We start from the raw sequence: 22,708 nt of genomic DNA on the forward strand, positions 1-22,708 counted from the left end.
CAGGATAATGGGTTCGAAAATGGACTCTGCCCTGCACTAATTGCTCGAATTCTCCGTCTCGCCCCAAGGCTGAAACCACCGGCGCGTTCCCCAGCTGTCATCGTCACCGGCAATTAGTTCATTTCACATTTTCATTCCTCTTTTCACCTTCACCTCCTTCTCTCCCACTATCTCTGCCAGTCTCTGTCTTTCCTGCTGCCTCAGTCCCTCGCTTGTTCGCGGTGCCTTCACCTGCTTTTGCCTTCTTTTGAAGCTTTGACGATCATTACACAGGCCCAATTGCAGTGGCACACACGACTCCAACGACCCACGCCCTCCACAAGGGCCTGCGGTTTTCGAATCATTTTGTCAAAAGGGAGCAAGCTCGACGATTAGCTCAGTCTAACTCTTCGTTGAGCAGTCGCTAGCCGATCCCCCTCACCCTATCCGCTCGTTTATGTCCTTTTAGCTGCGCTCGAGCTGTCAGTCGTTTACTTAATCTTCCAATGTCAGGACGGCCTGGCCTCGCAGAGAAGCGTCTGTCGTCTCATCGCTTCCAGCAAATTCCTGACAACATGCACAATCCCAACGATGTCACAATTGACATCCCGTTGACTAACGTATCCAGCCGTGGCCAGACTGGTGCGCGCAGCAATGGCACCAACATTCCCGTTTCACCGTCTGCTGGTATTTCGACGGGAGGACAGGCCAGTTACAATGCTGGCGAGAAAGGAGGGCTGACCTCCAGCCCTCCCAGCTCACAAGGCTTCGGTCATCGCCGACGCAGAGTTATCGACGAGAAAACTGGCCGCGCGGAGGAGGACCCAGAGGACGGGTCGATCAACCGCTTGGGACGCTTCTACCAAGCCGTTCTCAATTTTTCAATCATCACTCGCTACATGATTTATGTTATTCCCCTTGCTGCTCTTCTCGCTGTCCCGATCATTGTTGGAGCTACCGCCGCTCCTTATGCTAAAATTGGTGGTGTTGGACTCCCCTGGTTTTTTACTTGGATTGAGGTCGTCTGGGTATCGCTGTGGGTGTGTAAACTGTTCGCCAAAGCTATTCCTTATGTTTTCCAGTTCGTCTCAGGAATTGTTAGCTCCGGAACACGAAAATATGCCCTCGTCTTGCGGAACTTGGAGCTTCCCATCACGACAGTGCTCTGGATGGTTGTTTCGCTTGTTACTTTCCTACCTGTGAGACCTCAAGCTCTCCTCCCAATATGAAAATTGCAGTTCGCTAATAAAGAATTTCAGATTATGGTCTACAATGCGCAAAACCAACAGAACGGCGATACCGAGACGAAGGCCTGGGAAAAGTCCGTCAAGAACATCCTATTCGCCTTGTTGGTCTGCTCTTTGATCTTCCTTGGTGAGAAGACTCTTGTTCAACTTATTTCTATAAGCTATCATCGCAAGCAATTCGACGCCAGGATCAAGGAGTCCAAACGCCATGTCTACCTGGTCGGGGTCCTCTATGATGCCTCTCGCAGTATGTTTCCTATGTACTGCAAAGAGTTCCGCGACGACGATGCGATCATCTCCGACTCCATTCTCGCTGCGTTACCTGACGGCAGACCCAGCCACAACCGCTCGAATTCGTCTGCCCCGCTGCGCTTCATTCGCGGTGTAGGGCAGAATGTCGGCAAATTCGGTGGTAAAATCTCAGGCGCGATTGGTGACGTTGCGCAGGAAATTACCGGCAAGCAAGTCTTCAACGCCAGCTCCTCACGGTCTGTTGTTAGTGAAGCGCTAGAGCGCCGCCGCTCTACCGAAGCTTTGGCCCGGCGAATCTGGATGTCATTTGTGGTTGAGGGTCGTGAAGCGCTTTACCCCGATGACATTATCGAGGTTCTCGGAGCTGGAAAGGAAGCCGAAGCCGAGCAGTGTTTTATTATGCTGGACAAGGACGGGAACGGCGATATCAGTCTAGACGAGATCATCTTGGCCATTTCTGAGATTGGGCGCACTCGAAAGACGTTGAACCACAGTATGCATGATGTCGACCAGGCTATCCACGTTTTGGATAACCTTTTGGCAACGGTTGCGTTCATCATAGCTGTACTTGTCTTCCTCTCTTTTGTCACCAGCGGATTTGGCACCGTTATCGCTGCCGGTGCTACTACCCTTTTGTCTCTCAGTTTCGTTTTCGCAACTACTGCGCAGGAAGTTCTGGGTTCCTGCATCTTCCTGTTTGTCAAACACCCCTTTGACATTGGGGACCGGGTGGAGATTGATACCAAGCCTTACATTGTTGAGCGTATCTCGCTGCTGTACACTGTCCTTCGCAACGTGAATGACAATCGTATCACCCAAGCCGCAAACGTTGTTCTCAACACTGTGTGGATAGACAACTACTCTCGTTCTGCTGCCATGCAGGAGAGAATAACCATTGACGTCAGCTTCGATACGACAACCGCCGAAATCCAGGCTCTGAAAGAGGAAATCGAGATGTTTGTTCGTGACAAGGACAACCAACGCGACTTCCAGCAGGACGTTGACATCGATGTCGTGGGTGTCGGCGCTCTCGACAAAATGGAGATCACAATCAGCCTTTTCCACAAATCCAACTGGGCCATCGAGACCGTCCGTGCCGCTCGCCGTACCAAGTTCATGTGTGCTTTGGTCACCGCTGTTCGCAAGGTCCCTATCCGTGCCCCTGGAGCTGCCGCTGAAGAAACCCCTGCCGAAGACAACGACAACTCCGACGACAAGCCCGATGACGGCAAGTCTGATGACAAGGAATCATTCAAACGCCAGCCATCCACCACTGAGGGAATGCGCCGCTCCACCACCGAAAGCACCTTCCCTGATGCATCCAAATCCACCGGTGTCGACCTTGGCCGCTCGGGATCCGTCCAACGCCGCGGCGCCGGCGCCGCAGTTAGCACCTACAGCGAAAGCACCCTCAACAACAACGGCAGCAACGACCCATACAGAAACCCTCAGTCCCCAGCAAGCGGCGGTGGCGCAGAGTACTACCACACCTCCGTCTCGTCCCCAATCGCCGAGCGCCATCTCAGCGTTAACCACGGCTCTCTCGCCCGTGGTGCATCAACCGCCTCAACCGGCCGCCGCAAGGCAGGCATTACCACCAGCAATTCCATCCCCTCGCCCACGGAACCCGCTCTACCTTCCCACCTGCAGCCTCCACCACTCCAGTTGTCGTCGGCTCTGCACCACCAGCAACCTCAGAGCCCGTATAACTACTCTGACAGATACCATGACCAAGCCGAGTCTTCTACTGCGCAGCAGCCACTAGAGCATGGCGAGGAGATGGACCCATCCAGAATGCAGGGCCCACCTCAGGTTTATGAGTATGCGCCGACTCCCCCGGAGCAGCACTCGCCTCGTGATCCGCGGTATATGACTGAAGAGCAGAGAAGGAATTACGAAGCGCGCAGGTTTTAAGCATGAGTGTCGGTCCGTGATGTGATATGATATGATATTTTCTTCTCTGTATTCCGGAAAAAGAATTGTAGAACATGGATAGGGATGGGTGGAGTTTCAAAGTTGGATTTTAATGGTTGTCAATTTACCTAGAAGGTAAATTACTTCAATAAGTCAGATATCTACAGTACTGCCACTGCGGTGTCAGGATGGCGATTTGGACTATTTTCGGAGTTCTATTTGCAAATTCATTGAAGATTTCCTTTTCTTATTCAACCTAATATTATCGTACACGTAAAGTAATGAAATACTAATCCCAGACTGTTTGGGAAGTGGTGCTATGCTATGGGTATCACAGCAGCATAAATCCAAATATGCACATCTACATTATCTTACACGCCAGTCCATGTTATCCGCAATACACTTTCTAAATGTATGTATGGATCGTCTATTTCGTCTCCTTCCACGGGTACGAAACCGGATCGTCCTTGCGAAGCCAGATCTTAGTTTTCCTGCGATTCACGACGTGCTCAACGAAGGCCTCGCGTGTATGCTGAGCCTTGAACTTCCGAATCCATCGCGGATCCCACAGCTCGCTTGCGATTCCTAGATCCTTGCAGCACCGAACCAGTGCGTTGGATCGACATCCTTCAGTTGCAGTGGGGATTCCGTCAGGGGAGAAGTAATCTTGTTCGCCGCGAGCTACTGAGACGAGGCTGTTCGTCGGAAATAATGTCAGTCAGTCAAACACGTACAGTAAGACAAGAAAGCAGGAGAAAAAAAGAGTGAACATACCGCCCGTTGCAAACTAAAGCGTATTCCCTCGTCACCGTCTTCGGAGTAACGATGCTCTCACTCCTAGGTACAAGGCCCCATCCACCGGGTCCAAACGCCCGGTTCAGGATGCGGCGGTATTTGATCTCGGGTAGATATAAGATGCCATCGGGCTTGATCTCGACTTCCTCAGGGCTCGTCTCAGCGAGGAGGATATCGGCAACTTCCTTGGGGAAGGGTTCTGCGGAGAGACCGTGGAAGGAGCGTGTCCAGTCGATCTTCTCGGCGGGGGTGTTGTCAAGCTCGAGCGGTTTGTCTGATAAGCCGGTTTTGGAGATGTTGGATGTTGTTGCGCTGGTGGGGGTCGGTTGGGAGGCGATTGATTGAGCACGTGCCGCTGCAGGGGATGGCGCTGAGGCTGCTGAGTCGGGCTTTGATGTTGTTGGTGTTGGAGCGGATTGGGATTGTTGAGGGTATGATCGTTGGGTGAACGATCTGTTGGCTGCTGGGCGGGTACAATGGGAGTTGAGAGATGCGATGCGGCGAGGAGTGGCTCGGTAGATCGCTGATCGCTGGAGAAGCGGCTCCGACGCCTGAAACGCGCGGAGGAAGGACATGATGATACTGGTATTGATTGGATGAGAATCAAGACTGGTGGTGAGCGGGAGCTTGAAGCTGTTTGAGCTTGCGATGGGGTCACGTGATACAATCGGCGAGCTCAAAGAGTGAGGATAAATTAATAAAGCAGGCTGTCTCTGGTACAAAAGGCCTTTCTAATATACAGGATAAATATTGCTAGCTGTTGTACAGATGATGCGCTCGTGCGATGTTGCTACTTTGCTGAGAGGGACCTCAGGCGTCCTTGGTCTGGGTGCGTTGGTCGTTGCCCTGTCGCTTCCAGCACTCGCGGAAACGCTCCATCTAATCAAAGCAGGTTAGTCGGAAGAGAATATATACGGATCGGATATTGTCCATATGAGTTGTTGGGCGGGGGAATATTGGGCCCGCGAAGTGGTGAAGGACATGACTGACCTCCTTCTTACAGCTCCTCCAGTCCTTTTTAGCCCAGTAGCATTCATTCAACTTGTCTTGCTCCACTAGACGACATCTGGGTCAGACTAATTCCTAAATTGTTAGATAGTCGATGGCGAATGCGTACCTGCGCAACCAGTGCTGAAGATCCGCTTGTCCCTACGCAGTCAACCGGTCAGCATCGCACGAGAAAAGGCAGAAAGGGAACTTGAACCTTACCAGTCGTCTGACTCATCGTCATCAACTTCTGCAGCCACTTTGGGCGTCTCTTCTTTTTTCGATATCATTGCGATTGACGGGCCGAAAGTAACCGCAAGGTGAAGGAGGAGGAAGTGAGTCAACTCCGATCTTATCTTCTGCTCTCCTCCGAGGTTCAACGTCCCCGCGACAGCAATTATGGCGACGACAAATACCAACACCGCGGGAAGGAAGATCAATGTGCTGGTCTATTCTGGTATACACATATTGTTTCTTTGAATGCCATTGCCTGGCTAACCAGTAATTCCTTAGGCGATGGCACCACCGTCGAATCCGTCCGCCACTGCCTCTACACCCTCCGCCGCCTCCTCGCCGCCCACTATGCCGTGATCCCTGTTACAGCGGAGATGCTCATCAAAGAGCCATGGACGCTTACATGTGCGTTGCTCGTAATACCTGGCGGCGCCGATCTAGGCTACTGCCGCGCCCTCAATGGCGCTGGCAATCGCAGGATTGAGCAGTTCGTTCGCCGCGGAGGTGCCTACATTGGTTTCTGCGCCGGAGGATACTACGGGGCCAAGCACTGCGAGTTCGAGGTGGGCGATAAGACCTTGCAGGTTATCGGTGACCGTGAGCTCGCTTTCTACCCTGGGACCTGTCGCGGCGAAGCATTCCGCGGTTTTGTCTACCATAGCGAGGCCGGTGCGCGGGCTGCGCAACTGGCGGTCTCGAAAGAGTCACTGAACTCCGGCGCCGTTCCGACGAACTTCCGGTCTTACTACAATGGCGGTGGGGTATTTGTTGATGCTCCCTCATATGCGGACAAGGGAATCGAGGTCCTCGCAAGCTACGCTGAACGGCTCAACGTCAATCCTGGATCTGGGGCAGCAGCGGTGGTATATTGCCCGGTGGGCGACGGTGCAGCTATTCTAACTGGGCCACATCCTGAGTGAGTACCACTTAATCTAGTTTGAGGCGAGCGCTGACCCGATAGATTCGCGGCCGTCAATCTCGATCCTAAGAATGGAGGCCCCGAGTACGCTGAAACAGTTGAAGCTATAGCTGCAGACGATAAAGCCCGAACCGACTTTTTGAAAGCATGTCTGTTGAAGTTGGGATTGCAGGTTGCGCAAGATACAACGCATGTGCCCTCCCTATCGTCTTTGCATTTCTCATCGTCTTCTGGTGATGCAGAACGGGTGCTAAAATCGCTCGAACAACTAGTCGGCGACGGGGAATACCTGAAAGACGAGTACGACACCTTTAAGATTGAAAAGTCCGGTGTATACAGTATGGGATCCCTCGCGGAGTCCCTACCCGCAGAATCCAGAGAGTCCGAATCGGAGGCCACTGAAAGTGAAGGAATTGTGGATTATCAGGCAATTATCAAACGCCTGGTTGTACATGACGATGTCCCATCATCCAAAATGACGCCATATTTCAACCATCATGCATTCTACACTCATCTCCGAGATTATCAGGCGAAATCAAAGGAAGGCGCTTCGCTCTTTGGCTCAAACCTCTTGTACGGCGAGGTCTTGACCAGTACCAACACGGTTCTCGAAAAGTATGTGCCAAATTTTTCTGGAACGTGAATCTCATTAACCTGAGTAGAAATGGCAAGCTTCTGCGCAATCTTCCCGCCGGTACGACTGCAACCGCTACTACCCAAGTAGCCGGGCGAGGTCGAGGCTCCAATGTTTGGGTCTCTCCGGCTGGATCTCTCATGTTCTCCACGGTTGTACGCCACCCAATGGAGAAGATGCAGTCCGCTCCAGTCGTGCTCATCCAATACCTCGCGGCGCTGGCAGTGGTACAGGGTGTGCGGAGCTACGATGAGGGTTACAAATCCATACCCATCAAAGTGAAATGGCCGAATGATGTCTGTAAGTTATTTATCAACGCTCCATAACGAGATTGAATGAAAGCTAATTTCTACAGATGCCTTGGACCCCGAGCAACCTGAGCACAAGAAGCAGTACACGAAAATCTGCGGTATCTTAGTAAACTCGCAATATTCATCGAACGAATACACGTCTGTCGTCGGTATCGGCATCAACACCACAAATGCCCTTCCAACAACATCTATAGCGGCGCTGGCCGCTCGCTTTGTAGGCCGCAAGGCCGCCCCAGTTACCCTGGAGAAACTCCTGGCTCGTATCCTCACCGTTTTTGAAGACCTACATATCCGGTTCTTACGGACAGGGTTTGACCGCAGCTTCGAGGAGATGTACTACGATGCATGGCTCCATACGAACCAGATCGTTGCGCTCGAGGCAGAGGGAGGTGTGCGTGCAAGGATTAAGGGTGTGACTCGTGACTACGGGCTGTTACTTGCTGAGGAGCTGAGCTGGGATGATCGACCTACAGGACGGGTTTGGCAGTTGCAAAGCGATAGCAACAGCTTTGATTTCATGCGAGGACTTGTGAAGAGGAAGATTAACTAAGGGGATTAGATGCAATAGTTTCGGAAATAGCTAGGTATCCATCAATGTATAGAGTATTGTTCTGAACAAGATGGCAGAAGCGCATCCGGGTGCTTCACAAAATGGTATCGCCTTTATGTTCTAGATATATTATCACGCTCCCTTCCATGTTCACGGTTCACTTATCAGAGGATGACACCTGGCTTCTGTGACATAACAGATTCACATTTTAAGATACACACATGGCAACCAATTGAACTGAGCATAGTAAAAGAAAAACAGCAAAGCAGGCATAACATAACAATTAAAAATCAGTAATATAATTCCACCCATGCATAGCAATTGGTAACAATCTCATGACAGTCGTAGCAAGACATGACTTCGTCAAACATGTAAGCAACAGGATAAATATCAAGCATATGCACCAACTTAAGAATCACCAATACATGTTAAGGTAATAACCCAATCCTTCCTAATCGTGTTCTTCCTCATCAGAATCTTCCATGGGCGAATAAATCAATTCCTTGGGGTCGTAGATCTTACAACCCGTTACTCGACCGGTAGTCCGTAGATTAAGGGGAGCCCTAACTGCGGCTTCGGCGCGAGTAATAGAATAATCGATGATCCGCATGACGTGGGCGACAACGTCTGGGGAATCGTATTTCCATGATAGGAACCAGAGGGAGTACTATGAATATAGATGTATCAGACTGCTGTTTTGTAGTTTTCGATCGAGTGCGTAAGCATACCTGGCTTTTGTTGTTGATGTGGGCAAAGGCCCATTCGCAGCTGTCCGTGGCGATACCATAGATTTCAGGGTCCTTTCCGGCGAGCTTCCGAGCATGATGGATTGTTGCTAGATGGACGTGAGCTTCTGTATCGCAAATAAGGTTGGGATATAGAATTCTTACCCATTAACTTGAGCAAAGTCCAGACTTGAGCACGTCCTGCCTTCGCTGCCCGGAAGACAATCAAAGTGGCGTCGAGATCTCCTTCATCTCCAGCAAAGACCACATTGTTGACTTGACCTTCGAGCATAAGTTCGGCGCCGTCGCTCTTGAATGGCATACTCATATTCCGCTTCTCGGTGACTTGAACCATCTCTGTGACCCTAGTGTTCTCGCACTGCGTGTCCCTTTTGGCGATAGCTGTAGCGCTCCGCAGCAACAGATCGACTTTGTATTTCATTGCGGCCTTTTCGTCGTTGATTTTCTGAGGAGGTTCCCAGATTTCCTCTGTGGTTGCGAGGTTAGCTTAGCTCTGGGATGGAGATGGGGTTCTAGGAACTGGGAACGGTTTGCAGACAACTTACTCAGGTATTCGGCCAACTTGAAAGCTTTCAGAGAGGTATCGATATCCCACTGCTTCTTGATTTGTCTAATACTTCTGGATTCAAGGTTGTAGCAATAGGGAACCGTGTAATCGTCCGGTCCTCGTTCGCATCGTCCGCGCCCGAGCTTCCTGGGTAGGGCTTGTTTCTCGTATGCTTTGTTTGCTTTTTTTACTTCGAGGTTGAATCTGTGTCTTCCGATGAACGAGTAGAGTTGGTATGTAAAGTTATTGCAGGATTTCATGTTGGTTCATGTCTTTCGCTACTTTTGTTGGGGTTGTAATAGATTTGTGTAGGTTCTTAAGAGAGTAGTGAACAGAGAAGGTAGACGAGAGATGACGAGAATGAAAAGATGGGCGTCTGCAGAGGAGTCATACTATATCGTCCATGGCTCAGGTACATGCTTCTGATGCTCGGAAGCATGTTCCTGAGGGCGTGACAGACTTTCTACCCAAGGTTCAAAGAGTCATAGGGGCATGTATAAACTCATGGCCACTTCTGGAACGGAGCTTATACCAGAGTTTAAATCAGTAGCACACAGTACCGAGCATGATAATGCGTATCAGAAGCAGATAAATACGAATGGTGTTATAGAATAGACCTGGATTGGGATAAATAAAGTGCGAGCAGCCCATCATCATTATGGCGATAAATCAACCGAGATGGTCGGTTTTGAAACCCTATTCGAGTGTGCTATTTGATTCTGCTACACAAAGCACCCGAAACATATTGTCTTTGGCTATATTTAATAGAATTAGTGCTCAGTTGGCATCTCTGACGTTTCTCATCTGGATCTCGATCTATACTCCGTAGATCTATACGAGCCCACCAATCACTTTGCTGGTGCAGATCTCGGCATGACCGATGTTGGCGTGAGACCATCGCGGGGGGCTTGCATAAAGTGCCATGAGCAGGGCACTATGCAGAGCAAACTGTCATATCCCTCCCGTCTAACCAACAAGACGATCGGAGCTTTCACCCAACAAAGAAAAAGGCTTCTGTTAGAGTTTCGCATCACGCTGTCCGACCCACCGTGACTTCTTTCTTCTCCACTGTTACATTCACGTTCTCCCGAGGCACAACTTTTTTTGGCCTTGATTATATATCAGCTCTCCCTCTGTTGTGTATGGCTTCCGGCCGCCATCCATCATGTTGTCGTTGCCGTTCATCCTCGCGCTCGCAGCAGCTCTGCTCGCCCTCCAGTATGCCTGGTCTGCCTGGGCTCACTCTCGCAAGGCGCGCGGTTTGAGATGCGCCCCTATTCCTCGCTATCCCACCGACATTGTCGGACTCTCGAGTCTGAAAGAGGCCCTGCAGGCCGACAAGGTGAAGAGCATTCCCCTGATGCTACAGCGTCGTGTTGAAAAGATGTCAATCCGCGAGAAGCGCATGGTCACCACATTTCGCATTCGCCAGATGGGCCGCGAGAACATCTTCACCTGCGATCCCCAGAATGTCCAGGCAATGCTTGCCACGAAATTCAAGGACTTCGAGCTCGGCCCCGGACGCCGACATACGCTCCTCCCGCTGCTGGGAGCTGGCATTGTAAGCACTATCTTCAGCTGATGGGAAAGGGTTGATCTGCCTGACGCTGACAGCTTTTCTAGTTTACGTCTGACGGTGAGCTCTGGTCTCATTCTCGAGCTCTGCTTCGCCCGCAATTCACTCGCGAGCAAATCAGTGACCTGGATCTGGAAGAGAACCATGTGCAGCAGGCCATGCAGGCGATGCCTGTAGATCCTGTCACCGGCTGGACCTCTGCTACCGACATCCAGGGCATATTCTTCCGTCTGACAATCGACTCAGCAACCGAGTTTCTGTTTGGCGAAAGTTCCGGTAGTCAGGAAGAAGCTCTTCGTAACGGGGGCAAGCTTCCCTCCGACCACTTCTCTGTCAACTTCGATAAGGGCCAGTGGTATGTGGCACAGCGCGTTCGCTTCGAAAAGCTCTACTGGCTCGTCGACAATAAGGAAAGTCGAGACATCAACAAGAAGGTGCACGCCTATGTCGACCACTTTGTTCACGCTGCGCTCAACGCAGCAGTAGACGGAAAACCGCCTTCTTCCAATTATGTTTTCCTGGAAGCTCTAGCCATGACAACCCAAGATCCCATCGAGTTACGCTCTCAGCTCCTCAACATCCTACTCGCCGGCCGCGATACCACAGCGTCACTTCTCAGCTGGTCCCTACAGATGCTTGCCCGTCACCCCAGCTTCTTCCAGAAACTGCGCAAGACCATCCTCACAGACTTTGGGCCTTACTCCTCGAGTCGTGATAGTATCACCTTTGCGTCTCTGAAATCCTGCCGCTACCTGCAATACTTCATGAACGAAGTGCTCCGCCTTTTCCCAGTCGTGCCTGTCAACCGCCGCGTTGCAACGCATGACACATTCCTGCCGCAAGGGGGCGGGCCCGATGGTAAACAGCCCGTCTATCTACGCGCCGGTCAAGTCGTTACATACAGCCCCTTCGTGACACAACGCAGAAAAGACCTCTGGGGCGAGGATGCGGAGGTCTTCAATCCAGATCGCTGGTTCGACCGCAGAGCAGGCTGGGAATACCTCCCCTTCAACGGCGGTCCGCGACTCTGTATCGGACAGCAGTTTGCCCTCACTGAGGCGGGATATGTCCTCGTTAGACTGCTGCAGCGGTTCGACGCCATCGAGGACGTTTATCCGGGACGCGAAATCAACTATGGCTTGAGTGTGACACTGGCGCCCGGTGACCCCGTTACTGTGCGGTTGCATGAGGCCGCGGCGTGAGTAGTCTGTTGTTGTTGTTTTCTTGTGTTTCCCACCCATTCCCTGATTGGTATGGCGTGGTGCAGAAACTTAGTTTGACGTTGTTACACGACTTGATGCCATGGTGCTGCGATACCCTGTTAACTTCCGACGATTTATCCGATGGCAAAGTGCCACGTTCATGAGAAGCCTGTTGTTTTCTTATTATGATCGCTGCTTGACTGAGTAGTTTAGTGATAGTGACCTTACCTTAGCCTTTCCCAAGTGGCGGGTGGTTCGAAACATGACAACCCTTTAAATTATTGACAGATTCCTGGTTCAGCCAGTAGCTGTGCATTTTGAATATTCAGTGCAAACTCCAAGCACGTGTATGAATTGTGACTGTTACCCGTGACTATCAGACCGAGCGAGTTGGCAAATAGGACAGTGGGCCAGTTTCAAAGCGAAAGAGTTCTTATTTAATATGTACCGGGTTCTCTATAATCATACCGCTCATGATCCATGAAATAATCATTATAATAAAGACGGAACACGCTGAAGGGTCTGTAGGTATCACGGATAAGTAGCGGACACATAACTGGGATTCATCGCGTCACCTGGAACTCAAAAGACCTGTCTCCCTGGCCGATAGGGACAGCCTTGGCCTCTTGATCGTAGAGAGTGCGCTCGAAATACCTCACTCGTCCGTCTTTCCGAACAAGTATAACCGTTTGCTTTTGTGTCCCGTACGGACCGTGCAGATATGACTGGTCGAGGATATCTTGCCCAGCTTCGGGCTCCTTGACAGGTTCTGATGCCGTTCTCTGGGCATGTCCGTCAACACATTGTGACTGTCCCGAATTCGGTGCTGCAATCTCCCCAGCTGCAGCAGGAGCCGTTGGCTTCTCCCTTCTCCCAATAAGGGGGATAAAAATACTCCTCCTAAAGTACGGGAGATAATCCTCCGCCGTCGCATCGCCATCCAACTGTGGCAACGAATTCGTATTCAGCACCTCGATTAACTTCTCGATCAACAACTCCTCCTCCCCTTCTCCCTTTTGCTCCTTAACATGCTCCTCAATCGCGTCATCGACTAGCCTCTCTCCCTCCAGAATCTTCGGCCAGCTCCTATCATCAAACACCGTATTACTCAACCCCTTCGTCTGTCCCTTTTCACCTGCAATCCACGTAATCTGATCCATGTCGCTTGACCGATTCGACACGATCGCCAACGGCTCATTCACATACCCACACACAAGACTGAACCCGCCGACATTGCGAGCCGTGGGGCTAGCCACCATCTCCTCGACATACTCGGGTGTGGGGTGGTCCGGGGTACGCGTGAGCCAGCTATTGACAATTGCGCCGCGGGATTGCTGGCCCGTCGCAGCGTCGGATGTGCGTTCGCGGTAGTTTGTTAGGACGGCGACTTTGCCGGTGCGGGTTACGCCCATCCACGTTCCTTGGGTTTTGCGGGCAAGGTCGCGGCCGCCGAGGATGCGCGTGTTTGGGGCTGGCCAGTAGTCTGCTGGGGCAGTGGGACGGCGTAGGTATTCCTGGTTTACTGTACCGTTAGGTTTTTGTTTTGCTTTACTTGTTTCTTGGGCTTAGGTTTGAGTTTGGGGTTTGGGTTGCGTACATCTCTGTTGTTGATGATTATGAGAGAGTATGAGGGGTGAGCTGTTGATATTAAGGCGATACACATGTTTGCAATTTATATTGAGGGGAGAGTAGGACAGAGAAAAAGGATTGCGAGGAAAGAAGATGAAGTCTGGCGGGTGACAACGAGCCTTTGGGGTTGATCGTTGGTTGGGCACGTGCAGGACAACAAATGGGCGTCAACGGTCACTTCGAGCGAAACAGTGCTAGTCTGAAAATTCAAATTGATATCTGGTCGATTAAGAATAGCTAGTGAAAAGCAGTGGATATACTCTAAGTAATGAATGAGAGTTCCGGTTTGTATAGCCATGTCAAGTACATCACATGGAGCTGTTTCGCCATGACGTCAACGACGGCGGGCTTTATACCAGAATGTGAGAAGCTGCGATGGGATAAAGATTCATATAAGCGAACTTCAACTATACGGAGCTATGAGGGCAGGAAGACGAGGCCTATCCAGCTATACTAGGATATTGATTCACCAGTGCAACCGCAGGGCTGAGGCCGAGTCGCTGCTTACGGTACGCCCAGCGCCCCGAATTGGTCACACTCCGCCGCAAAGCCGGAGGCTCCAATTTTATCTTCGTCGCTTGTCTCAGCTTGCTCATCTTTTTACCTTTCTCGCCTATCCGACTTAATATCCACAGGCTGCACACAATTCTTTCGCGCTGGCCGCTCTCTCTCGCTCCTCTGCCATCTCCCTCGATCTGTTCTTTGTACCTCCGTACCCCGCAGCTAGGCAACTTCGATAAGCTTTGTGGGCTCTGCACATCCAGCCAGCACAATTATCCTTCCCATTCATCGCCTGCGACGATTTCCTCAATCCATTCTTAAACACACTATAGCGAGCGACACGATTGCCCAGGATGTTCTTCGGAATAATCGCGGATCTATTTTCGTATGTATAACGCCGATCCCATATATCTCCTAACTTGATACTGATTAGCCCTATCACCGCAGCTCCATTCTGACCATCCTCCTCCCCATCTTCGCTTCCTATAAAGCTCTTCGTTCATCGGATCCGTACCAGCTAGCACCATGGTTGATGTACTGGGTGGTTCTCTCCGCCATTCTCATGGCTGAGTCGTGGACGGTTTTCATTCTGGGATGGCTTCCCTTTTATAGCTGGATCCGGCTGGGCTTCTTCGCATACCTGGTTCTCCCGCAGACCCAGGGTGCCCGGATCCTATACCAGGGTTATGTGGACCCTTTTCTGACACAGCACGAACGTCATATCGAAGAATTGATCGGTAGCCTCCACGAGCGTGCCAAAGCACTGGGCCTCCAGTACTTCTACCAAATAATCGACTTTATCAGGGAGCGCGTGCTGGGTCTTCCCCCGCAGCGTCCGGCAACTCCTCCGCCAGCTACTAGATCTTCTTATGCCCAGTCGCTTTTATCACGCTTCAACCTCCCCTCGGCCGTTGGCGGCAACAACCCCGCCCCCGCCAATGACTGGTATTCGGCCATCAGCTCTGCTGTGGCCTCTGTTACAGCCCCAGGAAAGAGCCAGGAAGCTCGCGCAGAGGAGCTTTCTGCAAGCGGATCTCTTCTTCCGCGAGAGTTTGAGTCCAAGTCCCGTGCGGAGAAGGCAAAATTCTACTCCAACCAGCGTGATATGCTGGATGTGCTCCGTGACGCCATCATGAAGGAGGAGCGTAACCTCGACAGAGACGAAGACGAAGGTCTTGCTTATGGAACTGGCGGCGGCGGCGTACCCTTAAGGAAAAACCGCAGCGATAACTCGTTCGATCACATCGAACATGAAGATACTCGCGATCGATCACCGCGCCCAAGCGGGGGTTGGTTTGGGGGTGGTGACCAACAGCACCCTGGATCATCCTCAGGGGTGGACTTCGCGATGCAGGCTGTAGATGCGATTGCTCGCGCAAGGGATGGTCGCTAGAAAAGGATCGGGTTTGGAAAATGGGCCTCATCTGCTGAGTATTTACTATCACGGTGTTAAGATTGTCAAACAGAGGGATATCGAAATAAGCTGTCTAGCAATAAAAATGCTAGGATTATGCATGTATGTACCTAAGAAATAAGCTCAGAACCAACATGGAGGAGCTCTGTCAGGATTCAAGCACATCCGATTCCAACCGCGTACGTACGTCATGGTGTCAAAATGCTCATGTAAAACCCCCAGCCACTAAAATCCATTCCCGAGTTCCCTTTAAATTTTTTTTTTACCTGATCTACTGCCCGTGCTTCTGCTTGATATGCTTTAGTATGATTTGTAGAAGCCGCCACCGACAACCCCTCGGACATAAGCCTAACTGAGTTATCAGTGACATCACATGTGTCAGCAACCAGCATGTTAGGCTTGCCTCACCCTCCGAACACGCGGCAGTCAGACGGAGTCAGGCCAGACGATATCCAGGAAGTGCTGTTTGGCCCGGCGGCGAAGCCCGAAACGCAAGTCGTGTTAGTTTAATCGGAGAGGCTGAGTTCGTGAGTCACTCCGTCGACTCACTCGAGTTCGAGTACGGAGTCAGGGTGCTGTTGACGCAGCGTGGGGGGATAATACTGTGCCGCTGCTGCGGCGCTACCGACGTAGTGTGCTTTGACGAGGCTAAAGGGCACTGAAGCAAGTGAGGCCGAACTTGGTCCAGAAGTGGCACAAGGCTCCTCGGCGAGGCTAGGAATACGCATACCGTATTTGTAATTGGTATTATGCGTGGGCGCGGATAAATGTGGTGCAGAACACGACGTGATACGTGTATGATACTGTACTGGGATGTGTGGCAATGAGGACTCGAGTATGTCAATTTCGCACTTCTGGCGTTGGCGCCTGGAAATCGGATGGCCTGACCTGCAAGGCGGTATTATTGAGCATTCTATTCTGTTTAAAAAATATATTTGAATAATCGCAACAATCCGATACATGAGAATTGCGTGCCAGATTGGAAGGGGTTTGAATAATTGATTATTTCCAGAACAATACTCCGGCAGGTCTTGGCAGGTTGTTTTGCCGCCTCCACCCGATGGAAATTTATAGATTCTGGCCAGGGAGTAACCACTTTAAGGAGGAGAAAGTCGTGAGGAGAGAGATTCTAAGTGAAGGCGAATTAGAAAGATACTACTGTGAAGTGATCCAGGACCTGCAGGGTTCTGACAACTTGTGTTGGGCGTGTGCGGGCATTTCTTTTCGTCTTTCTACCTTACCCTTTTCGTCACCCAAAAAACCACCACCACCGAAACGCAAAAAGGGTGTTTGTAAGAAAAAAAAAGGGAACCCGAAATCCTTTCCATCTCTCCAGAAGACTTTGACCTCTTCTTTTCTCCCCCCTCTTTCCCCTCTTCCCCTCTACAACTATCGTCGTTGACCACGACGTAGAAAACAGTTCCGTTGGTGGTCTTCGTTTTCTCTCTTCCCCCGTGTCGTGACATCGCTGTGTCGCTTCGCTTTCCCAACCCGTTGTGTGTGTGGGAAATCTGGATGTGGGATTCTCGAGCGTGTTTCTCCTCTTGCAGTAACACGCCTCTGACATCGCCTCGACTTTGTCACCAGCTCTAGCGATATCTCTTTTGTGAGCATCGTTACCTTTTTCCCTCCCTCGTCACCGGATTCGAAACTTTTTTTCTTCCACCTTCCTTCCTAATCTCGCCGACGCTCTCGCCTGTCTAATGAGCTCGATCCCTCAACAGACCGGCCTTCAAACTCAAGGACAGAGTACGTCGTCAGCCCAGGCCGCCTCGCACTCTTCCACCCCTTCGCTCAGTGGGAAAACCTCGCCCCAGGCGCCGGTTTCCACTTCGACCTCGACCTCCTCCGCGGTGCCTCGTTCCTACGCAAACGCGACCAAGAAGTCCGCGACGGACTCTACCGCCGCCGCTCCCGTCACCGTGGGTGGCTCATCGCAACATGGGAAGTCGACCTCAACTTCTGTGAGCGGCAAACCCATGCAGCAATCTCCAAACCCGACCATTGTGAATGGCGCCCCTGCGTCGGGAACTCCTCAAGGCGACCACCAAAGGAAGCCCTCGGTGACCATCACTGCAGAGTACAACCCTAGCCGAGCGCAGACCGGCCGTCCCAATAGCCTCCAGTTTGGCTTCGCCAACCAGCAGCCGACTTCCCCAAACATGGGAAATCCCGCCGCTTTGGCCAACCAGCCTCAGTCAGGTCTGGGCGTGACGGCCTCGACGAACCCTCGTGCAACCTCACCGCAGACCTCGCCATCGCCTATCCCTCAGCCCGCCTCGAGTGGTGGTCGCCCGCCGCCATCTTCATACCCGGCTCAGGTAAACTTTGGCAGCTTTGGAAACGCGGGTGATAATGTGAGTGACTTCGTTCACTAGTGTGATTTTGTTACCGGGCGGGCCTCAGCCGCATATGAAGAAAGATTTCCACGTCTTATCTCCCTTTTTTCCTGCACATATCGCTTGAGAGTTGGGTTCAGGCGAATTCTCTTCTTTGTGAGCTATGCCCGTCACAGATAAACTTACTAACGCGTTTCTCTTGCATGTGCAGGCTGCTCAGGCACCCCTTGGCCCCGGTCCTCAGTCAACTCATCTGCGCCGCGAATCTTCGCAGTCAGCGCACAGCGACCATATGGGTAACGGACCCGGCCGCGGCGGCTATTATCACCAGGGTGGTCGCGGTCGTGGACACTCACAATCCAGTCATCAGGGTCAAATTCCGTACTCGCCTTCTAACAGCTTCCGTACGCCCAACCAACCTCGAGGCGGACACAATATGGGCCCCCAGTTCCATCCCCCGAACCAGGGCCGACCTATGCACGGATTTCCTTCCCCGCAAGCCAGCCGCAGCCCAGCGCTAGCGAACGCACAGCCTCTGACTCCCCAGATGGGTCCGGTTCCCATGGCCCATGCTCAGATGCCTCCGCAGCCTTATGGTGCTTATCCTCAACATATGGGACCCCAAGCAGTGAGATCACCCCACCCTAATACCCAGAAGCCCCCGCGCCGTGGTCTCTATAACAAAAGAAGACAAGGACCCCGCGGGTTGAATTCCCGAAACGCACCCTTCTCCCAGACCCATGTTTCATTTCCTCCCCCCAACCTGGCCCCAGAAAGCGGAAACTTTGAGCAATGTCTAACGCTGATGAAACATAATCAGACCTATCCATATGGCGACCCTAACTACGGTGCGTACTACCCGAACTACCAGTACATGGCACCGGCCTCGCCCCAACCCGGACGTCCCGTGCCGTACACTCAATCGCCCTACATGCAGAACCAGTTTCCCGTTCCACAAGGCATTCCCCAGGCCACCGGCTTGGCGCGGACTCCCTCTCAGGTTTCCGACCGACCTGGCTCCAGCTTAGGCCAGAACCAACCCCAGCCTGCTGCAGTTCCTTCGTCACCTGGCCACGCACATACTCCTAGTCGCTCTTCCAACACATCCGCCGGAGGGGGCAAGGCTCCCGCGTTTGTCATTCCTCAGCAAGCGCGCAAGGCGATCACTATCCGCGATCCTGATAGCGGCAATGTGAAAACTTTCGAAAAGACCCCCGCATCTCCTGCGCGCGTCACACCATCTCCTGTTAAGGTTACAACGCCAACACCTACTCCACCGCCACGAACTGGAAGTAGCACAGACCACACCCGCTCTACCTCCGCTTCTGCCAAGACTGCTGCTGAGAAGAAGCAGGAGCTGAAGGATGCAGTCCTCCAAAAGATGCAACAACAGGAACAGGCTGAGACGAAGCGAAAGGAGGAAGAGGAGAAGGAGGCTACTAAGCGCAAGGAACAGGATGAAGAAGCGGCCAAGAAGAAGCAGGAAGAGGAGGAGGCCCGCCAGAAGAAGGAGCAAGAGGATGCTGCTGCTAAGAAGCAGGCTGCTGATGAAGAGGCTGCCCGGAAGGCTGTAGAGGATTTGAGCCTCAATGAGAAGAAGGACGCTCCTGCTGCGCAAGCCTCCAAGCCCTCTGAAGCGACCCCTGCCCCGGCTGATGATGAGGATGACATTGACTACGATGCTATCGAAAAGGAGATGGCTGAGCTTGAGGCCAAGGAAGCCGCCGCAGAAGCTGCATACTATGCCAGGAAGCAGGCCCAGAAGGAGGAACAGGAGCGCAAGGAGAAGGAAGACCTAGAAGCCTACGAGGCTAACATGAAACAAGCCGAGCGCGAAGCTGAAGCTCTCGAGGAAGCCAAGGAGAAGAAGCGCCAAGCTGCTGGGGAATCAAGCACTAAGGATGCGTTCGCTTCTCTGAAGAAGGGCGGATTGCCTGCCACAGAGTCTAGCACTCCTGCCGATAGCGGTACTGTCACCCCTGTATCGGACTCCTCTATGCCCCCTCCCGCCAAACCTGCAAGCGCCGCAGCCACCAAACAGAAGCCCGCTGCTCTCAAGTTGGAAACCAACAAGGCAGTCGAACCTCCTCAGCCCACAGCCGGTATGAAATCTCTGAACTCTGCTCGCTTCGTGGACGACCTGAGCAAGATCTCTTACCCTGCCTCAATTGCCTCTCCCAACCCAGCGTTGAACTCAAGCGCGCCTGCCGACCGCAAGTTCCATTACAACAAGGAGTTCTTGCTGCAATTCCAGTCCGTATTCAAAGAGAAGCCTTCAATCGACTGGGACGCGCGTGTGCGTGAGACTGTTGGTGATACCGACTCTTCCCGCCCTCAATCTGCCCGTACTCCAATGGCTCGCAACCCATCTCGCGGTGGACCTCAGTCTGATTTCCAGATGGGTACTTTCGGTCAGTCGACTCCCCGCCAGGCCTTGCCCCCGGGAACCACCTCTGAACAGCGGTTTGCTTTGTCCAATTCACGCACTCCTTCCTTACCCTTTGGCCAATTCCGAAGCTTCCCCATGGGCAGTGGCGCCACACCCCTCAGTCGCACCAACTCCTCTCATGCTATGCCTCAATCTCCCCGTGTTGGATCGAGCAACCGGGCTGGCACGCGCCAGGGCAGCAAACGCGGCGGTCCCAGCGGCAAGCAACAGGCCAAGAAGGACGAGGATATGCCTCTTACAGCTGGAAAAGAACTTCAAGGTTTGCAGGTATCCGCTTCTGGATGGAAACCTCGCAGTATTGGCCAGGCCGCTGCTGCTTCAGGCCCTACACCTGGCGGCCACATGCCTCCTGATGTTGTTCAGCGCAAGGTCAAGGCCGCTCTAAACAAGATGACCCCAGAGAACTTCCCGCGTATCTCTGGCCAGATCTTGGAGATTGTGTCCCAGTCCAAGGACGAATCCGACGGACGCACTCTACGACAAGTTATCCAGCTCACATTCGAGAAGGCTACCGATGAAGCACACTGGGCTTCGATTTATGCCAAATTCTGCAAGAGTATGCTTGAGAGCATGAGCGCCGATATCAAGGATGAGAATATTCGTGACAGGAACGGCAACGTGGTTGCTGGCGGTAGTCTGTTCAGAAAGTATCTTCTCAACCGTTGTCAAGAGGAGTTCGAGCGCGGTTGGAAGGTCAACCTACCTCCCAAGCCCGAAGGTGTTACGGAGGAGGCTGCTATGATGTCCGATGAGTACTACGCTGCTGCTGCGGCCAAGCGTCGCGGTCTGGGTCTTGTGAAATTCATTGGTGAATTGTACAAGCTGGGCATGTTGACAGAGCGCATCATGCACGAGTGTGTGAAGAAGCTTGTGGATTACGAAGGTGTTCCAGACGAGGCTGAAGTCGAAAGTTTGACCAGCCTCCTGCGCACCATTGGTGCTTCTCTAGACGCATCGGAGAAGGGTCACGCGTTTATGGATGCCTACTTCCAGCGTATCCACTTGATGGTTCAGACCCCTAATTTGCCAAGCCGTCTCAGGTTTATGTTGTTGGTAAGCTGCCCGTCGTTCTCAATGCCCGAATTAAATACTAATGTGTCTAGGATATCATCGATTTGCGTAACGCCCGCTGGCAATCAAAGGATTCTGACAAGGGCCCCAAGACTATTCAGCAAATTCGTGAGGAGGTACGTACAATCAAATCAATATTCTACGTCGGTTCGGTCTCACTAACATATCCCAGGCTGCCCGTGCACAGCAAGAAGCTGAGATGGAGCGTCTGCGCCAGCAAGCGAACCGCGGAGGTGGTGGTCGTGCCGCCATGGGACGTGGTGATGCCCGTAGCTTCTCTTCAGGATACGGACAAGCACCACCACCGGATTACGCTTCTAGCAAGGTTGGAAGCGATGATCTCCGCCGTCTCCGCACCACCCGCAACACAAACCAGCCCATGTCATTTGGACCTTCTAGCATGCTCGGCTCTCGTAGTAACAGCGGCCGCAAGAACCTTGGCCCTGGAGGCAACTTGGTTCGTGGTAGCGACGACAGTGCAGCCAGCAGCCGGACTGGGACACCCCCTGCCGGTAAGAAGGAAGACAAGGAGGCTGCGTCCTCCATGAATGCTTTCAGGTATGTTTCGGTACAGGATGTTTAAGGCTGGAGGCGTATTTGCTAACTGCGCGCAGTGCTCTGGCTCAATTACAAGACCCGGACAACTTGGCCACATCTCCTCCATCAAACCCTACCTCTCCTGCGATGACAAAATCACAACCCGCTGTTGAGCGTCGACCCTCCGCGACCCCGTCAAAGGACGGCGGCGGTGGCGAAGAAGCATCATAGATTGTTTGTTCTTTGGCAATGATAATGAAAATGATTCCGTTCTTCTGGAAAGATTCTATTTACTCCCTTCATCATCTTCTCTTTTTTGACACCTAGCCCTCATCATCCTCATCGTCGTGTCATTTGGACTTATCATTCCTCCCTATCTAATCTTCGTCGCCCACGATCTCCGACGACGCGGAAGAAAAGTTCGTCGCTCATTTGCTTCGTTCGGCATGGTATTATAGAAAGAAGTTTCTACCTACATTCGATTGTACAATTGTTGTTACGGAGATTGAAGAAAAGCAAGATAAAGCCTGTAATGGAAGGGCCAGAGTGACTTCTGAATATTCAGCGGGAGAGGTAGGTCACTTTGTGCGGAGGGGGTGTTTTATTACCAAAGTTTTCCCTCGAAATTATGCTCTTTGTCAATGTTCATGCTTATGTTCATGTTCATGCTGATGTCTTTTCGCATCTTTAATTCAATACCCGAGAGTTCTGACGTTTGCTCTTTTTCTTCCATCCAGTGTCTGTCGTGTCCTGTCGTATCTTGTCCAAACGAATGAACCTTCCAAGTTGCGCAGTCGAAGGGGTTTTTGAAAGAAGACTGGCAGGTACATCGGACACGGCTGTTAATCTGCAATGAGGATTCGGATTCAGTACTT

General features: G+C 52.1%; 9 protein-coding genes across 9 annotated transcripts; 5 read left to right on the plus strand and 4 right to left on the minus strand.

Annotated features, from left to right (window-relative positions):
- Positions 1 to 554: 554 nt before the first annotated feature.
- Positions 555 to 3,392, plus strand: ASPSYDRAFT_151875 (serine/threonine protein kinase; the record flags this gene model as incomplete). Its single annotated transcript, XM_040842139.1, has 2 exons — positions 555 to 1,178; positions 1,239 to 3,392. The coding sequence occupies 2 exons, from the start codon at positions 555 to 557 to the stop codon at positions 3,390 to 3,392; spliced, it is 2,778 nt and encodes a 925-aa protein (XP_040702547.1).
- A 427-nt stretch (positions 3,393 to 3,819) lies between these two features.
- ASPSYDRAFT_89477 (putative mitochondrial genome maintenance protein Mgm101) lies at positions 3,820 to 4,762 on the minus strand (the record flags this gene model as incomplete). Its single annotated transcript, XM_040852174.1, has 2 exons — positions 3,820 to 4,087; positions 4,167 to 4,762. The coding sequence occupies 2 exons, from the start codon at positions 4,760 to 4,762 to the stop codon at positions 3,820 to 3,822; spliced, it is 864 nt and encodes a 287-aa protein (XP_040702548.1).
- A 235-nt stretch (positions 4,763 to 4,997) lies between these two features.
- ASPSYDRAFT_89478 (uncharacterized protein) lies at positions 4,998 to 5,464 on the minus strand (the record flags this gene model as incomplete). The annotated part of the gene is made up of 4 exons (XM_040852175.1): positions 4,998 to 5,066; positions 5,178 to 5,242; positions 5,305 to 5,336; positions 5,397 to 5,464. The coding sequence occupies 4 exons, from the start codon at positions 5,462 to 5,464 to the stop codon at positions 4,998 to 5,000; spliced, it is 234 nt and encodes a 77-aa protein (XP_040702549.1).
- A 109-nt stretch (positions 5,465 to 5,573) lies between these two features.
- ASPSYDRAFT_152150 (biotin--[acetyl-CoA-carboxylase] ligase BPL1) lies at positions 5,574 to 7,822 on the plus strand (the record flags this gene model as incomplete). Its single annotated transcript, XM_040842165.1, has 5 exons — positions 5,574 to 5,631; positions 5,688 to 6,324; positions 6,370 to 6,942; positions 6,990 to 7,261; positions 7,317 to 7,822. 5 exons carry the CDS (start codon positions 5,574 to 5,576, stop codon positions 7,820 to 7,822), a joined length of 2,046 nt encoding a protein of 681 aa, XP_040702550.1.
- Positions 7,823 to 8,047: 225 nt separating this feature from the next.
- ASPSYDRAFT_965630 (uncharacterized protein) lies at positions 8,048 to 9,669 on the minus strand. The gene is made up of 4 exons (XM_040853224.1): positions 9,114 to 9,669; positions 8,713 to 9,036; positions 8,551 to 8,657; positions 8,048 to 8,489 (listed from the first exon to the last, which is right to left on the minus strand). Exons 1-4 carry the CDS (start codon positions 9,373 to 9,375, stop codon positions 8,274 to 8,276), a joined length of 909 nt encoding a protein of 302 aa, XP_040702551.1. The 5' UTR covers positions 9,376 to 9,669; the 3' UTR covers positions 8,048 to 8,273.
- A 611-nt stretch (positions 9,670 to 10,280) lies between these two features.
- On the plus strand, positions 10,281 to 11,893 carry ASPSYDRAFT_152098 (cytochrome P450; the record flags this gene model as incomplete). Its single annotated transcript, XM_040842159.1, has 2 exons — positions 10,281 to 10,676; positions 10,739 to 11,893. 2 exons carry the CDS (start codon positions 10,281 to 10,283, stop codon positions 11,891 to 11,893), a joined length of 1,551 nt encoding a protein of 516 aa, XP_040702552.1.
- A 563-nt stretch (positions 11,894 to 12,456) lies between these two features.
- Positions 12,457 to 13,556, minus strand: ASPSYDRAFT_152446 (NRDE family protein; the record flags this gene model as incomplete). Its single annotated transcript, XM_040842193.1, has 3 exons — positions 12,457 to 12,632; positions 12,696 to 13,407; positions 13,491 to 13,556. The coding sequence occupies 3 exons, from the start codon at positions 13,554 to 13,556 to the stop codon at positions 12,457 to 12,459; spliced, it is 954 nt and encodes a 317-aa protein (XP_040702553.1).
- A 723-nt stretch (positions 13,557 to 14,279) lies between these two features.
- ASPSYDRAFT_45140 (HVA22/TB2/DP1 family protein) lies at positions 14,280 to 15,635 on the plus strand. The gene is made up of 2 exons (XM_040846981.1): positions 14,280 to 14,408; positions 14,471 to 15,635. Exons 1-2 carry the CDS (start codon positions 14,377 to 14,379, stop codon positions 15,414 to 15,416), a joined length of 978 nt encoding a protein of 325 aa, XP_040702554.1. The 5' UTR covers positions 14,280 to 14,376; the 3' UTR covers positions 15,417 to 15,635.
- Positions 15,636 to 17,140: 1,505 nt separating this feature from the next.
- On the plus strand, positions 17,141 to 22,064 carry ASPSYDRAFT_57976 (putative eukaryotic translation initiation factor subunit eIF-4F; the record flags this gene model as incomplete). Its single annotated transcript, XM_040849459.1, has 5 exons — positions 17,141 to 17,794; positions 17,988 to 21,278; positions 21,329 to 21,412; positions 21,469 to 21,854; positions 21,911 to 22,064. 5 exons carry the CDS (start codon positions 17,141 to 17,143, stop codon positions 22,062 to 22,064), a joined length of 4,569 nt encoding a protein of 1,522 aa, XP_040702555.1.
- Positions 22,065 to 22,708: the final 644 nt, after the last annotated feature.

This window comes from Aspergillus sydowii, assembly GCF_001890705.1.
Source record: "Aspergillus sydowii CBS 593.65 unplaced genomic scaffold ASPSYscaffold_5, whole genome shotgun sequence".
Taxonomy (NCBI): Eukaryota; Fungi; Ascomycota; class Eurotiomycetes; order Eurotiales; family Aspergillaceae; genus Aspergillus; species Aspergillus sydowii.